The sequence below is a fragment of the Siphateles boraxobius genome, unplaced genomic scaffold (assembly GCF_051911475.1).
Source record: "Siphateles boraxobius isolate OS27281-9 unplaced genomic scaffold, OSU_SipBor_1 164, whole genome shotgun sequence".
Lineage (NCBI taxonomy): Eukaryota > Metazoa > Chordata > Actinopteri > Cypriniformes > Leuciscidae > Siphateles > Siphateles boraxobius.
In genome coordinates this window covers 1,380,299-1,395,710 of record NW_027508771.1, presented here as the reverse complement: position 1 = coordinate 1,395,710, position 15,412 = coordinate 1,380,299, and the positions used below count along the sequence as shown (strand labels likewise).

Sequence of the window (15,412 nt, the reverse complement as noted above, 5' to 3'; positions counted from 1 at the left end):
TCTATTATTTTAATAGAGTTTGATATCTTTCTTTAGAGCCTTTATGTTTGTGCTTGAGTGATCTTTACAGGTCAAACACTAACCAATGTGTTGATGACAGGTGTGAAGGAGAGACCCAGGCTCAAATTAATGTATGGATGATAAATCATCGTCACAGGAACAGGAATGTTTTACTCACAACACAAGGTAGCAAACATCTAATTCAGACCAATGAGGAATCTTTCTACATTTCTCTTCATACTGTGGGGAATATCCATTGCTGTATGGAGTGCTCTCAATGACACATTTCTTTTAAGACTTGAATTGAATTAGGAATACTTAAAGGTGGGGTATGGAAAACGACCGGCAGATTTTGAAAATATACAATTCAAATGGTCCTACCTTCTTTCCTCCAACGCTGGCCCTGACTCCACCCATTCGAAGAACATGTATGCGCAATCATGCACTAGCGAAAACTCAGATACGCGAGAGATTGTAATGACGATTTAATACTAATCATGGAACCGGCTTTACTGACGAGATGCGAATGCGTCACGAGCTTTGAGTATGCGCACGAAGGGGGACACGCGCGCTGGGTGGAGGGGGGTGTGGTACGACCGTTTGGATTGACGAATTTACTGTCCAATGATTCTAGGTGGTCTTGGAAATGATTGGCTGGAGTTTTTCGAGTCTTGCCCGTTCCACAGATGATTAAATTGCTTAATTTTCATTTCAGTGCTTCTAACTCAGTGGTTGTAAGTGGGTTAGGGATAGGATTTCAAGTTATTTTGAAAAAATGGACAAAAAAGATAATCACATACCCCACCTTTAATAGCTGATGTTAAGACCCTCTGTAAATAATCAAATTATCTAGTTGTTTATGTAGCAGGTCCAATGAAATTCGTCCCGCCTACATGCGGTTGGCTAGCCTACTTGTTAAGTTGTTCCTATCAGTGAGCTGCAGTTGCGTATATAAACGGGTTGTTTAGAGTGGGTGGTGTTACGAGTCACCGTCTTTACTTCCGGTGTCGTCATTCAGCCGTCATTCAGGGTGGCGTATGAATCCCTATGGCTGGCATTGAGCGAGACTGTCCCTTTTCGGTCAAAGGTTTGAGTGAGGCTGATTCCAGCATGGCTAATACGGGCGTCCGCGTATCAAAGCAGAAGCGCTGGGTTGTCACCGGCACATACGTGGTCCTTCCAATGGACTGGACGAGCCCTCAGAGATCGCACCCATAAGATGTATTGAGTCCAGATTGGTCGCGTCCGCATGGGCGATTTAGTTTCCGTGCGGTTGGACTGTGGGGGACTACCGTCTGGGGGCGTTGTTGCTTTGCTGTTGACAATTGGATTAATATTTGCGGCCCTGTGTGTGTGTGTGTGTGTGTGTGTGTGTGTGTGTGTGTGTGTGTGTGTGTGTGTGTGTGTGTGTGTGTGTGTGTGTGTGTGTGTGTGTGTGTGTGTGTGTGTGTGTGTGTGTGTGTGTGTGTGTGTGATTATTTCTTTCTTTTCTTTTATATCAGTTATTTTTATATTGTGATTGGAATTTGTAATATTTCCACATTGGAAGCGTGGAGATCTACGTTCCAATTTTTGTCTTTGTGAAGTGTCTGTTCAAACTGTGATCATTGTGAGTTGTGTCTGTTCAACTGTGAATCCTGAGTTGTTTAACTTGATTCTGTTGTTTCAGGAGCTGAGCGCTTAAAGCAGGGGTGGAATGCTGGTGGTGGTCTTCCTCACGAGTGTTGTGTCATGAGTGATGTGCGTGTGAGTGTTTGGTTTGTGCACAGGTGTACGGGAAAGGTGACTTGCTGTGGAGGCCTTACATGCCCTTCTATCCCCTGCTGACACGCCTCGGCTTCTTTTTCTCGAATTCTGACGACGCTGACTCCTCAGGTCGTTCTGTGTGTGTCTTGTAATGGTGTTGTCTATATTAAGTGTTATTGATGGTTGTCCTTTGCTTTTAATAAATCTCTTATTCTTAATAAAGATATATATATATATAATTTTGTATCCATGTCTCCTACCAATTTACTGTGAACGAACCTGTGTTGCTTTAAATTAGAAATTCCATTTTTTTATTATTATCCCTGGCAAGATTCCACGGTGGCGTAGTCGTGAGTTGATCACACTTCCGAGCTCCTCCTCCGTGTCGCCACAATCTGGCGCAGTCGGCAGGATCCTCACGGTTGCTAGGTGGAGACGTGGGTAGTGATATTGGTTTACATTTGGTGTTTTGTGTTCTTCAGTGTGTTTTTTTTTTTTTTTTGTCAAAGCAAAGCAGTAGCGTCTGTCTGGATTGTGGAGAGTGGTTTGGTTTTCTCTTTTACCTGAGATTTCCTGTCTCTAGTGGTAAGTGTTGATTTTAAAGATGGAGGAACCACTCCAGGAACTTATAGAGCTTGTGGCCCAATTATGAGCTGATAATATAGATTTGAGTACGATGATGCCTATCCATTGTTCTCTGTAGATTTTAGTACGGTGATGCCTATCCACTGTTCTCTGTAAATGATTTTAGGAATGATGATGTCTATCCATTGTTCCCTGTAGACGGTGATGCCTATCCACTGTTTTCTGTAAGTGAGTTGAGACGATGATGCCTATCCATTGTTCTCTGTAGACGGTGATGCCTATCCACTGTTCTCTGTAAGTGATTTTGAGTACGATGATGCCTATTCATTGTTCTCGATAGATTTTAGTACAATGACGCATATTCATTGTTTAGACCCTGGAATTGAGTGGCAAGGGCTTGCTTATCGTCGGGGCGACGATACAAAAGTGAGGGGTAGATTGTGGCAGGTCCAATGAAATTCGTCCCGCCTACATGCGGTTGGCTAGCCTACTTGTTAAGTTGTTCCTATCAGTGAGCTGCAGTAGCGTATATAAACGGGTTGTTTAGAGTGGGTGGTGTTACGAGTCACCGCCTTTACTTCCAGTTTCGTCATTCAGCCGTCATTCAGGGTGGCGTATGAATCCCTATGGCTGCCAATGAGCGAGACTGTCCCTTTTCGGTCAAAGGTTTGAGTGAGGCTGATTCCAGCATGGCTAATACGGGCGTCCGCGTATCAAACCGGAAGCGCTGGGTTGTCGCCGCCACATACGTGGTCCTTCCAATGGACTGGACGAGCCCTCAGTTTCGCCTGTTTATGTCTGCCTGACTGGTTTGATTCCCGGAGATCGCACCCATAAGATGTATTGAGTCCAGATTGGTCGCGTCCGTATGGGCGATTTAGTTTCCGTGCGGTTGGACTGCGAGGGACTACCGTCTGGGGGCGTTGTTGCTTTTCTGTTGACAATTGCATTAATATTTGCGGCCCTGTGTGTGTGTGTGTGTGTGTATGTGTGTGTATGTGTGTGTATGTGTGTGTTTGTGTGTGTGTGTGTGTGTGTGTGTGTGTGTGTGTGTGTGTGTGTGTGTGTGTGTGTGTGTGTGTGTGTGTGTGTGTGTGTGTGTGTGTGTGTGTGTGTGTGTGTGTGTGTGTGTGTGTGTGTGTGTGTGTGTGATTATTTCTTTCTTTTCTTTTATATCAGTTATTTTTATATTGTGATTGGAATTTGTAATATTTCCACTTTGGAAGCGTGGAAATCTACGTTCCAATTTTTGTCTTTGTGAAGTGTCTGCTCAAACTGTGATCATTGTGAGTTGTGTCTGTGCAAATATGAGAATCCTGAGGTGTGTAACTTAATTCTGTTGTTTCAGGAGCTGAGCGCTTAAAGCAGGGGTGGAATGCTGGTGGTGGTCTTCCTCACGAGTGTTGTGAGTGTCATGAGTGGTGTGCGTGTCAGTGTTTGGTTTGTGCACAGGTGTACGGGAAAGGTGACTTGCCGTGGAGGCCTTACATGCCCTTCTATCCCCTGCTGACACGCCTCGGCTCCTTTTTCTCGAATTCTGACGACGCTGACTCCTCAGGTCGTTCTGTGTGTGTCTTGTAATGGTGTTGTCTATATTAAGTGTTATTGATGGTTGTCCTTTGCTTTTAATAAATCTCTTATTCTTAATAAAGATATATATATATATAATTTTGTATCCATGTCTCCTACCAATTTACTGTGTACGAACCTGTGTTGCTTTAAATTAGAAATTCCATTTTTTTATTATTATCCCTGGCAAGATTCCAGGGTGGCGTAGTCGTGAGTTGATCACACTTCCGAGCTCCTCCTCCGTGTCGCCACATTTAGTTCATTTATAAACCATTAAACCATTACACTGGTTTATCTGAGCAGTCCGAGTTTATCTGAGCCTTTTTTTTTTTTGATGTTTGATTCATCGAGGGTTCCCATATACCTCCGGGGTTTCCTTACGCATTCATTCACATATATATATATTTATATATATATATATATTAGAGGTGGGCATAGATTCATTTTTTTTAATCTAGATTAATCTCACTGGAATCTTGGAATTAATCTAGATTAATCTAGATTAAAATGGCTCATTTGAATTCTGCCGAAGGCATTCAGAATATGTGTGCTACCCAAATAATGACTAAAAGTAAGTCTCTGAGAATAGTTCGCCTCGCGTAGGGATGTGAATTTCTGCCAAAAATGCCATTCGACAATAGAGGAGCAAAAGTCGAATATCGGTCAAAAAAAATTATAAAATAAATAAATAAAACGCACAATTACAATGACAGAAAGGGAGGCCAATTTCATCTTTAGCGATTTGTCATCAAACAAACTGTTTATTAATTGAACAAGTAACATGTTTTCGTCGTTTTTTTTAACATAGTAGGCTAATTGGAACAAGAAAAAAACAATAAGCACGACGTAGCTACAGTCCGTTTTTGCATCGCCGAACCAGATGCTTGTTAGATCAAAAAATAATGTCATATGTCATAATGATTTTATGTGAACCTGCCTTTACCGGCAATAGCCTCCTCCTTTTTAAACAAATTAGTTTCAATCAATGTAAATTATTCGTGTGACTATGCCCCTGCGCAATACACACACATTACCGCGGGATGGCGGGTGCTCATTTCATAAACTGTACACAATGGTAGCTTATTTATTTTGTAGCCTATAAATTAATGTATATGTCCAACGGATAATGTCATACTTTTTAGTAGTGCTATCGTGGTGTAATAATCTGTTTGGTTGTAAAATGTATTACCTGAATGAAATGAAATCGAATGTATCGTCCTGTGGAATCATTCATTCACAGACAGCTTACGAAGATGTTCAACTAATAAAGATCTTCATCGCTGGCAAAAATATGATGCATTTGCAGATTTGCTTTCACTAGACTAAACTTTAGCTCTTGATGTTCTTAAATCTTCCTTTTACGACTCCGTGTCGAGTGTGATTGAACGCGCTTCAGAGTTCAGACGATTCAGTGCGTTAGGAACTGAACAAAACTGATTCGGGAACCGATTTAGACAGATCTGCCAACTTGTTTGATGAAGTCTTTGAACAGAATCGACCCAAAATTCATTTGTAAATTGAGCATCGCTCATGCCCATAAAAAAGATACAGCGCGCTTTGGAATAAACTCATTTAACAACATGTAAATTAACGAGAGGAACGATCAACGTAACATGTAAAAGTATACACCTTGTGTCCCTGACAGGAAAATACCCTGCTGCGCGATTTGTGCGAAAATATAACGATATTCGAAAAAGCTATTTTATGATCCCAACCCAACTTTGAGAATAGATTAACGGCGATATTTTTTTTATCGCCCGATAAGAGTCTCATGCAGGGGCGGTTCTAGAGGCGGGGCCACAGGGGCCCTGGCCCCTGCTGAAATCTGATTGGCCCCTGATTGGCCCCCGTTCCATCATCACCGACGAGAAGAGCAACCGGAGAATTCTTCACAACGATCACAGATGCAATTCCACCCCCAAACAACTGGCGGCACTACAGCAGTAATGTGTTGATGTAACTTGGGAGAAGAAGCAGTGCTTGAAACGAAATCGATGCGAATCGCCAAAAAAAAAAAAAAAAAAAAGGAACAAGAAGAAGAAGAAGAAGTGCTTGAAATGGCTTGAGCAATTACCAGAACGCGGGAGAAAGAATCCATCTAACAGTTATCCAATTTGAAGACAATTCTTGGTGAGTCACAAATCCTCATGTTGGTTGTCATTAAAATATGAAAGTATATTTAGCTGCTGCTTTTACTTATTTTAGGTTTGTTAACTAAATTGTGGAAGAAGCACTGTCGAAGTAAACCAATAAACTTGTAACGTTAAGCCATTAAACTTGTTAGCAATGTTAACATGTTTTGCTAAGATAGCGCTAGCAAAGATTCTATAGTTAACTTTATCAATCGTCTATGGCGCTAACTTTAGAGTTTTTGCATGCACTAACCGCCTTGTATGTAACTATACATTTGTGATAATGTTAACTATCGTGTTTGGCAGATATAGTGAGCATGAAAAAAAAGGGACAGACACAGGGAGCCATTCAGAGGTTTTTTACAAAATTAACCAATGATACCACTGAAAGTGAGTGTTTAAGCAAGGAGAGGTCAGAGGACAGAATCTACGAGCAGTCAGCTGAGGACCAGGGTAGCCCAAACCCCTCTTCACCAGCTTAGAGAAAACATGATGTAGGCAAAGCCAGACGATAGACACAATGCAATGTATTAAATTGTATTCATTGAAATTCTAACGAGGAGAAATGTACTGCTTGCTGAGGGTCTGAAAATAATGACGCCAAAATGGATGTTTCTGCTCGTAGCTAGTACCAGAAAAGTTAGCAATAACTGCTCATATTAACCTAATTTTCAGAAGAATGCCCAGCTGATGTCAAGTAACGTATACAGTTCAACTTTAGCTGTCATTGTTACCCTTTCTAGATTAACATGATTAATGTTGTATGGATTGCATTTTATTATTTTATTTCTTAAACGGAACTAAATTTATAGTTGTCAGATGGCATGTTGAATAGAAGCATGGATTATTTTTGTGACACATATTTCTGTTTTAGCTCCATGTGAAGGCACAGGCTCAGATGATGACAGCCAGAATGAGAGTGAACCTGATGACTTCAACCCACAATCTCCAGAACCACCCAGACCAGAGTCCCCAGATAGTGCTGCTTCCAACGGTGAGCTACTATCTTCTTACTGTGTGCATATTTTAAATAAGATGAGAGAAACATTACAGGCAATGTTTGTGGTACTGACTCTGAGGTTATGTTTAATTGTTTTTCATTTGCTTCTTGTTGACATTTCCCGGTGCCTAGCAGAGGGCTCGGTGCAGAGAAGTTGTGTTGCTCCACCTGGACCTGATGGTATGCCTATATTTTCATCCTGTTGAAGTCCTCAATGGACATTTAACAAACTATGCATTGATTAACAATAATTTACTGTTTATAAGTGACAACATGATTATGAAACTTAAAAGGTGTAATTCAGAAAGAAGTTATAAAAAAATATATATTTTTGTTTGCTTCTCTCCAGACATTTCCCAGTCCAGAGCAGATGGTCCAGAGCAACCTGTCCTCAAGGTTTTCCCCAAGACACAGCATGGGAACAGGAAGAGAGCATTCATTGAGACCTGGTACAAAGACTTTACGTGGCTGGTGTATTCTGTCTCTAGAGACTCTGTTTTTTGCTACCCTTGTCGCCACTTTTCGCTCCCAAATGCCCCAATGTCTATATTTAGGTCAGAATCAGGGTACTCTAATTGGAAAAAAGCACTGTGGAGAAATGGTGGCTTTAAAGATCATTGCAAATCAGAAGATCACAGAAGTGCTGTGTTTGCTTGGACACAGCAAAAATTAGTCATTGAAAAAAAAACCTCCATGATCGAATCAATAAACAAAGAAAGGGAAAATAGAGTTAGAGAGAAGCAGATATATATCAAAACCATTGCTCAGGTGCTGCTCTTAACAGCTGTTCAAAACATGTCTCAGCGTGGACACAGGGAATCTGAAGGCTCGGATAACCCCGGCAATTTCTTAGTCATCTTGGATGCAATTGCACAGCACGATTCATTAATTGAGAAACGCATGAATGCACATGGGAATGCAAAATACACCAGTAAGAACATTCAAAATGAAATTTTAGAAACGCTTGCAGAGATGGTTCAACTTGACATAATCAAGGAAGTTAAACAAAGCGAGATCTTCAGCATAATCGCAGACGAAACAAAAGACCTGCAAAAGAAAGAGCAGATGTCTTTTGTTGTGAGGTGTTATTATAATGGCACCATCAATGAGAGCTTTCTTGACTTTGTGAATGCCGAACAGCTTGATGCAGAAGGTCTAAGTAGACTGATTATAAAATGCTTGGAAAAACATGGGCTGGAGTATCGTAGCAACCTTGTTGGACAGGGCTACGATGGAGCTGCCGTCATGAGTGGCAAGCACACTGGCATTTGCACAAGAATTCAGGAGGTAGCAAAATATGCCTTTTATGTGCATTGTAAGGCTCACTGCTTAAATCTTGTGATTGTGGATAGTGTTAAATCGGTGACTGAGGCAGGTTGCTTTTTTTCACTCATGCAGAAATTACATAATTTCCTATCAGGATCTTACGTGCACACAAAATGGCATGACATACAGAAAGAGATGTATGGTGGTCAACCCCGTGAAATGCCTTCATTAAGGGACACCAGGTGGGCTTGCAGATTTTCAGCCTGTCGCAATATGCTTGATAGACTTCCTTGATAGACACGGTAGGCTTGTACCGTGTTCTCCAGCAAATTGAGCAGGAAAAGGACGGTGATCGGGCAACAGATGCTCGTGGTTTATTAGCTCAACTTGATGTTAGTTTTATTGGTGTTCTAGTGATATTCAACAAAGTCCTGGGACAGTCCAAATTTTTGTCGGACATGTTACAGTCCTACTCACTGGATCTAGCAGCAGCAGTCACTCTTGTAGAATCATTGCTAGACACATTAGAGCAATACAGGAGTGAGGCCTATTTTGAGGCTATGTGGAAAGAGGTTGAGGAAATGGCTGTAAAATGTGACCTCAGCTTGGAAAAGACTGAGAAGAGGCAGCCAAAGATGAACACACGATTGTGTGATTACATAATAACTGCACCATCTGGTGAGTGTAGAGTCAATAAAGATGATGGGGAAAGCTTTTAGAGACACGTGTACTACCCGGTGCTTGATTCAATGGCTGGTGAGTTGCAAAGACGGTTCTCTAAACCCAACTGCAAAATTATGAAGGGAATTCAAGCACTTCACCCACAAAGTGTTACCTTTTTACAGGAAGAGGCTCTTTTTTCCTTTGCAAAAATTTTTGACTCAAATGTTGAGGACTTGTCAAATGAGATGTATCAGATCAAGAGAGTGCTGGATAGGAAAGAGAAAAGTGGAATGCAGAGATTGGCCACTCTTCTTGAGTTTGTTGCTTTTCTGGAGCCTTTCAAAGAGGTGTTCCATGAGCTTTTCAGGCTTTGCAAGATTGCTGTAGTAATACCGGTAAGCAGTGCTTCTTGTGAGAGAAGCTTTTCAGCTCTAGCACTTATTAAAAACCACTTGAGGACAACCATGGGTGATTCCCGTTTGAGTCACTTGGGTGTCCTAAGCGTTGAATCCCGACGGGCCAGGTCATTAGATTTGGATGAATTTGTCAGGCGTTTCAGCTCTAAGCATAGCAATCGGAGAATTCTTCTTTTTTGAGGTGTGTGTATGTGTGAATGAGCAAGTGAAATATATTGAGTGAGAAAAAGATAAAGCGAGAGAGATGTTAAAGCTGGGAGGTGCACGTTGTTGCTCCTACTACAGTATGTTAATGCTGCTTTGTATGTTCAAAATTGTTTATCTCATCAAAAAAGGGCTTAAATTGCTATTTGTTTTTCTGAAAATATGTGAAAAAGATTAGAAATAAGAAACAAATGTTTAGGTAAATATATCCACACTATAAATTGTACTGTATTTGGAAACAGTGTTATGGTAACATACGTACATGTTAAAATACCTCTTTTTTTGTTCTGAATTTGCTGTGCTCTGCTGCACTTTACCTTATTGTGTGATTTAAGCATTGTGTCCTTTATGCACAGTATAAATGAATTAAAAAAATCATTAAGAACTTTACTGTCACAGCACTTTTTTATTAGAGCATTTGAAAAAGGAATGACTGCCGAAGTGTATTTGCACCGTACTGAATACATTATATTGTGTGCTTGAATGTACCCTGTACTTGGCCCCTGAATGTAGCATGTGGCCCCTTAATGGCCCCTGTTATAGAAAAATCCTAGAACCCCCACTGGTCTCACGTTAACGCAGCATGTTAACGCCGATAACGGCCCACCACTAATATATATATATATACATATATATAGTGAGTTTCACTATCTATATATATATATATCAGTGGTGGGCCGTCAGGGCCAGCAAGTCCGTCTCTGCTGGCCTAAACACTATCAGAATCACTGACTTGCACTTTGATCATTTCATAGCTTTTCCCTTGGTTGCGCTTCTTCCAGTAGTGTATGTTTATGTTAGAGCTTTTATCCAATCATATTTCAGCCATCGTGTTGTCAGGGTCAAATAAATCTGCCTTGTGGCCTTCAGAATCGACAGTGCGGGTGCCTGTAGCTTAAAATGAATGGTAATGAAACTGTTGCTTTAACCAATCAGATAATCAGTCAGATTTATTCAGCCAATCAGATTTTGATTTGACTGCACCGGGGCCATCTATCAGGCGTACAACAACGTCGGCATTTTTACGTTCTTTGATTGGATGTTCAGAGCGCGTACTAGTCTATGACTATTACTGGTAGTCAGTATCCGCATCTGTAACGAACTGCGTAAACTAAAATATATTCCTGTATATTTCATAGTTTTTCAACCCACAAATTAATGTTTCTTTCCCTCCTCGACCCCCAGCAGGTTCAAACCTACCGGGAAAAATCCCTTATTCAGCCTGATCGAGTCACGGAACTCTAACGTTAGTCAGTTCTGTTTTTACCCGGACAGATCGAATAATGTATGCCACGAATGATTTTGAAGGCAAAAGTCCCGCTGTTCTTGTTGATTTCATTCAAAACTCTGTGTGAGAGCATAGGGCAGCTGATTTTACACATCGTCATGTTTTGTGGTGACTGTCCCTGTATCCACTGCTTCTGTCGAGCAGACACTCTCAGACCTAAAGCGAAGTAAAACTTATGCTAGAAATATGATGGGACTCGACTTTTCAGCGATACAAAAGACTTATTGTTGGAACTGAAACGCACAGATAACCTGTACAACAGAGTAATTGAAGTCTTCTTGAGGAAAGAAATAAGGATGGATTTTGTGTAAAAATTAATCAGTAGTTTTGGTGAGTATTATGCTTTTTTTGCCCCCCTGTTTTTTCCGTGGTGAATATGATTTTCTTCTTAATTTTTCAATGATCGAAACTTAATTTTTTTTTCAAACGTTCTTACTATTGTAACATCTGAAAAGGGACTACTGTAACCCTTGAACGACAACACAAGGGATGCTTCGTTTCTGAACTTACTAAACGTAATCGGAACGCAAGAAACCACTGTACACAAACGCACCAGCCGAACTCACTCGCTCGTTTCTCTCTGCCGGCCTTTTCCGAACTCACCGCATTAACCCAATAACTGCCGGTGCAAAATAAAAAAACAGAAATTTCACAACAATTATAGAGAGACTCTGCGCTGCTACACTGTTAAAAGTTATTAATCCAGGTTGGACACCCCTGAAGGCCTAGTTGTGAAATGCACGGCCCGCCACTGATATATATATATATATATATATATATATATATATATACACTCACCTAAAGGATTATTAGCAGCACCATACCAATACTGTGTCCCCCACCCCCCACCCCCCCCCCCCCATTTCGCCTTCAGAACTGCCTTAATTCTACGTGGCATTGATTCAACAAGGTGCTGAAAGCATTCTTTAGAAATGTTGGCCCATATTGATATGATAGCATCTTGCAGTTGATGGAGATTTGTGGGATGCACATCCAGGGCACGAAGCTCAAAGCTCAAAGATACTCTATTGGGTTGAGATCTGGTGACTGTGGGGGCCATTTTAGTACAGTGAACTCATTGTCATGTTCAAGAAACCAATTTGAAAAAATTCGAGCTCCGTGACATGGTGCTTTATCATGCTGGAAGTAGCCATGAGGGATGGGTACATGGTGGCCATAAAGGGATGGACATGGTCAGAAACAATGCTCAGGTAGGCTGTGGCATTTAAACGATGCCCAATTGGCACTAAGGGGCCTAAAGTGTGCCAAGAAAACATCCCCCACACCATTACACCATCACCAGCAGCCTGCACAGTGTTAACAAGGCATGATGGATCCATGTTCTCATTCTGTTTACGCCAAATTCTGACTCTACCATCTGAATGTCTCAACAGAATTCGAGACTCATCAGACCAGGCAACATTTTTCCAGTCTTCAACTGTCCAATTTTTGTGAGCTCTTGCAAATTGTAGCCTCTTTTTCCTATTTGTTGTGGAGATGAGCTTTACCCGGTGGGGTCTTCTGCATTTGTAGCTCATCCGCCGCAAGGTTGTGTGTGTTGTGGCTTCACAAATGCTTTGCTGCATACCTCGGTTGTAACGAGTTGTAGTTTCAGGCAAAGTTGCTCTTCTGTCAGCTTGAATCAGTCTGCCCATTCTCCTCTGACCTCTAGCATCAACAAGGGATTTTCGCCCACAGAACTGCAGCATACTGGATGTTTTTCCCTTTTCATACCATTCTTTGTAAACCCTAGAAATGGTTGTGCATGAAAATCCCAGTAACTGAGCAGATTGTGAAATACTCAGACCAGCCCGTCTGGCATCAACAACCATGCCACGCTCAAAATTGCTTATCACCTTTCTTTCCCATTCTGACATTCAGTTTGGAGTTCAGGAGATTGTCTTGACCTAGCCTGGCAAGCCAGACCTATCAAGATGTTAGGTTTGGGAACTCATAATTGGCATACCTCAATCCGAGGGGCGGGATAAACGGTTGTCTTTCAAATTCCCTCTGCACACAATAGGATAGCAGTACAACCAACCAGAGCAATGAACAGCTGTGGCTGAGTGAGTCCCATGCATTTCCCCACCAGCGGAGCTAGTTGATAGGCCTATATTAAACTTCTGCCGTATCCGGTCGTCAAAACTCCGAACACATCTTCCTTTTTTTAAGAATGACTTAAGTGACGTTCTCTTAACTCCAAGTCATCCAGATTCGCGGCCAAAGCCGATTAGAAAGACCGCTGTTCGCCAGCAGGATCTTCTTTGTTTTCAAGTAACAGATCACCTATGGAAATCACGCGTAACCGTCACAACTCTGGCGTCATTATGTTAAGCCCACCCACCAACTCTACACACGATACACACGATATGGTTTGGTTTTTCCAGCTCGAATGCAAACGGAGTTGCTAGACCACACTTTGCTGCAAAATATTTTTTGCTGCCGCTAGGGTGCGTCTAGATTTCTAGGCTAGTCTTGACCAGAGCCATATAGAGTGAGAGTTTGACAAATCCATTGACTTCAATGGAACGGTTTTTTTACTGCAATGGCGGCTCGCAGAGCTTCTCAATAGTTCCCGGAAGTAGCAGCAGCCCGGTAGAGTTACAGCAGAACAGACCGTTTGTGATGCACTTTTAAAAGGTAAGACGTTTAAAGAATAAGATTGCATATTATCAGTACATCTAAATCAAATTAACTTATGTATTACAGCATGCTAGTTGATTATTGCTCTCTAAATTAGTAGTTTTAGGGGACGTTATCAGGTAAAATAAAGGTCTTTGGATAAAGTTAATACCGCATAACAAACCATGAACAGCCTATTAATGGTTAAACCTTTAAGCCTGTTTATTGGTCCAATGAGGGTTTCCAATAATACAGGTGAAGGTCTCTGCGTGTTACTGTCTTTTCTCGTGGCAAAGTATTTTTGGTTAAATGCAATACATTTTCTCATATGTATTTACTCGTTACTTCATCTGACTCCATAAATGAAAGGTTTTAATAATATCTTTATCTCACTAAAAGTGAGCGAATGTTTGACTATTCCGTTTAACTCTTCAATGAAAACAATGTCAGAGTCAGTTAAAATAATCAAATGTAACAATTTATTATGTCAGGTAAATGTATCATGCCAATTTCATAATCAATTCAAAGATAATCGATACAAAACATCAAATGCTCTGGAATAGAGAGAAGATGCAAACCCGACTTTAAGAAATACATGAGGCTGAGAGGTCTTCCTCTCAGCCTCACGGACCGATCTGAAGTACAGAAAAGGCCCTGAGCTCTCGCTGCGTTTCATTATATACCCAGACCTCATTTCAAATCTAAACATCATTCACAGTTGAAATTTACCTGCTAGTAACCATTTGCTAACAGTGAGACATTTGCATTCAGAGGTAGCACCTCTGGGTGTAGGGAGACCCTTTGTCTAGAGGCCAACACCTCCTTGTGTGCTAGTTATCCATAAAATCTCAAAAACCTTATTACCCTTTGTTTTACTTATTTGGAAATAGTACATTTGTACCAGTCGCACTGTGACATTTTAAATAATACTAAACATGAAAATACTCTGTGATAATCATTCACATTAAAACTACATTTTCTTGGGTGCATTCAGGTGGGGGTGAGGGGAGATGTAGATGAAGTTGGTTCGGAGGTGAGACTTTCGTCTCAATGGTGCATGAAGGCCAGTTCAAATGGTAATCTCCAGAGAGGTCCTTTTGTCCTCTCAGTGTCTGGTCACCCCCGAAACAGACTGTCTGGAATTTCCTAATTTATCAATTCTTACAGTTCCCTCCTTGACTCCGTGGGTCAAATTCAAATGAGCTCCTATGAAGTCACTTATAAACGTCTGTTGTAATCCTTGAGATGTCACTGAAAAATTGTCTTTTCAATGTTAGTATCTGTAGAAGCTTGCAGATGACTGTGTTCGCCTGCAGAACGCCTGGTCTCACCAGGTGTATGTAGCTTGAGTTCAGCAGGTGGATGAATGCGTTCAGGTTTTCTTCTTGCGTTTTAGCCTAGAATGTGAGCAAAGTTCATAAAGTCAATCTGGACCTTTGTGACTTGTTCAGTCGACGTGTCATTCCTTCATAGAGAAACTTCTGCTTCTCTGGCACCTTTCCCATGACGATAATCTGACCCTCTTGACCAATCCTGTCACCTCCAGCAGTGCGGTTGTCTGGGCAGACCTCGATGGATGAAGGCGTTCTCCTTGGTTCCACACTGCCTCGTATGAGACACCTGAAAATCGTCTTAAATGTCCACTTCACGATTGAGCACTTATGAACTTGAAGCCATGAGGAAATGCATACGAACACATAATGCAACAAAACAAAAAACAAAACAATAGATGGGTTCATGTCAGCAAGTGCGGTTGGTACATATGGTCTCGAGTGTTTCTAAAAGTCCTGAATGGTAAGGTGGTCTCATTTTAAATATCCAATTCTCCATTACCACTGTGATGAAGTTAAATTGTAGTGGAATTATAAATATTCTTGGTCTGAATTATTCAAATAAATGCAGCAAGAGGTCGGACATTATC

General features: G+C 41.2%; 1 protein-coding gene and 1 long non-coding RNA gene across 2 annotated transcripts in view; both read left to right on the top strand.

The window, feature by feature from the left end:
- Positions 1-15,412, top strand: part of LOC143740074 (uncharacterized) — a 503,207-nt gene that overhangs the window by 343,279 nt on the left and 144,516 nt on the right. The window lies entirely within an intron of this gene.
- Positions 7,148-8,592, top strand: LOC143740051 (zinc finger MYM-type protein 1-like). The gene is made up of 2 exons (XM_077232123.1): positions 7,148-7,212; positions 7,382-8,592. Exon 2 carries the CDS (start codon positions 7,573-7,575, stop codon positions 8,590-8,592), a length of 1,020 nt encoding a protein of 339 aa, XP_077088238.1. The 5' UTR covers positions 7,148-7,212; positions 7,382-7,572.

Coding starts and splice junctions, on each gene's coding strand:
- LOC143740051 (XM_077232123.1), top strand. CDS start 7,573: ATGTCTATATTTAGGTCAGAATCAGGGTACTCTAATTGGAAAAAAGCA.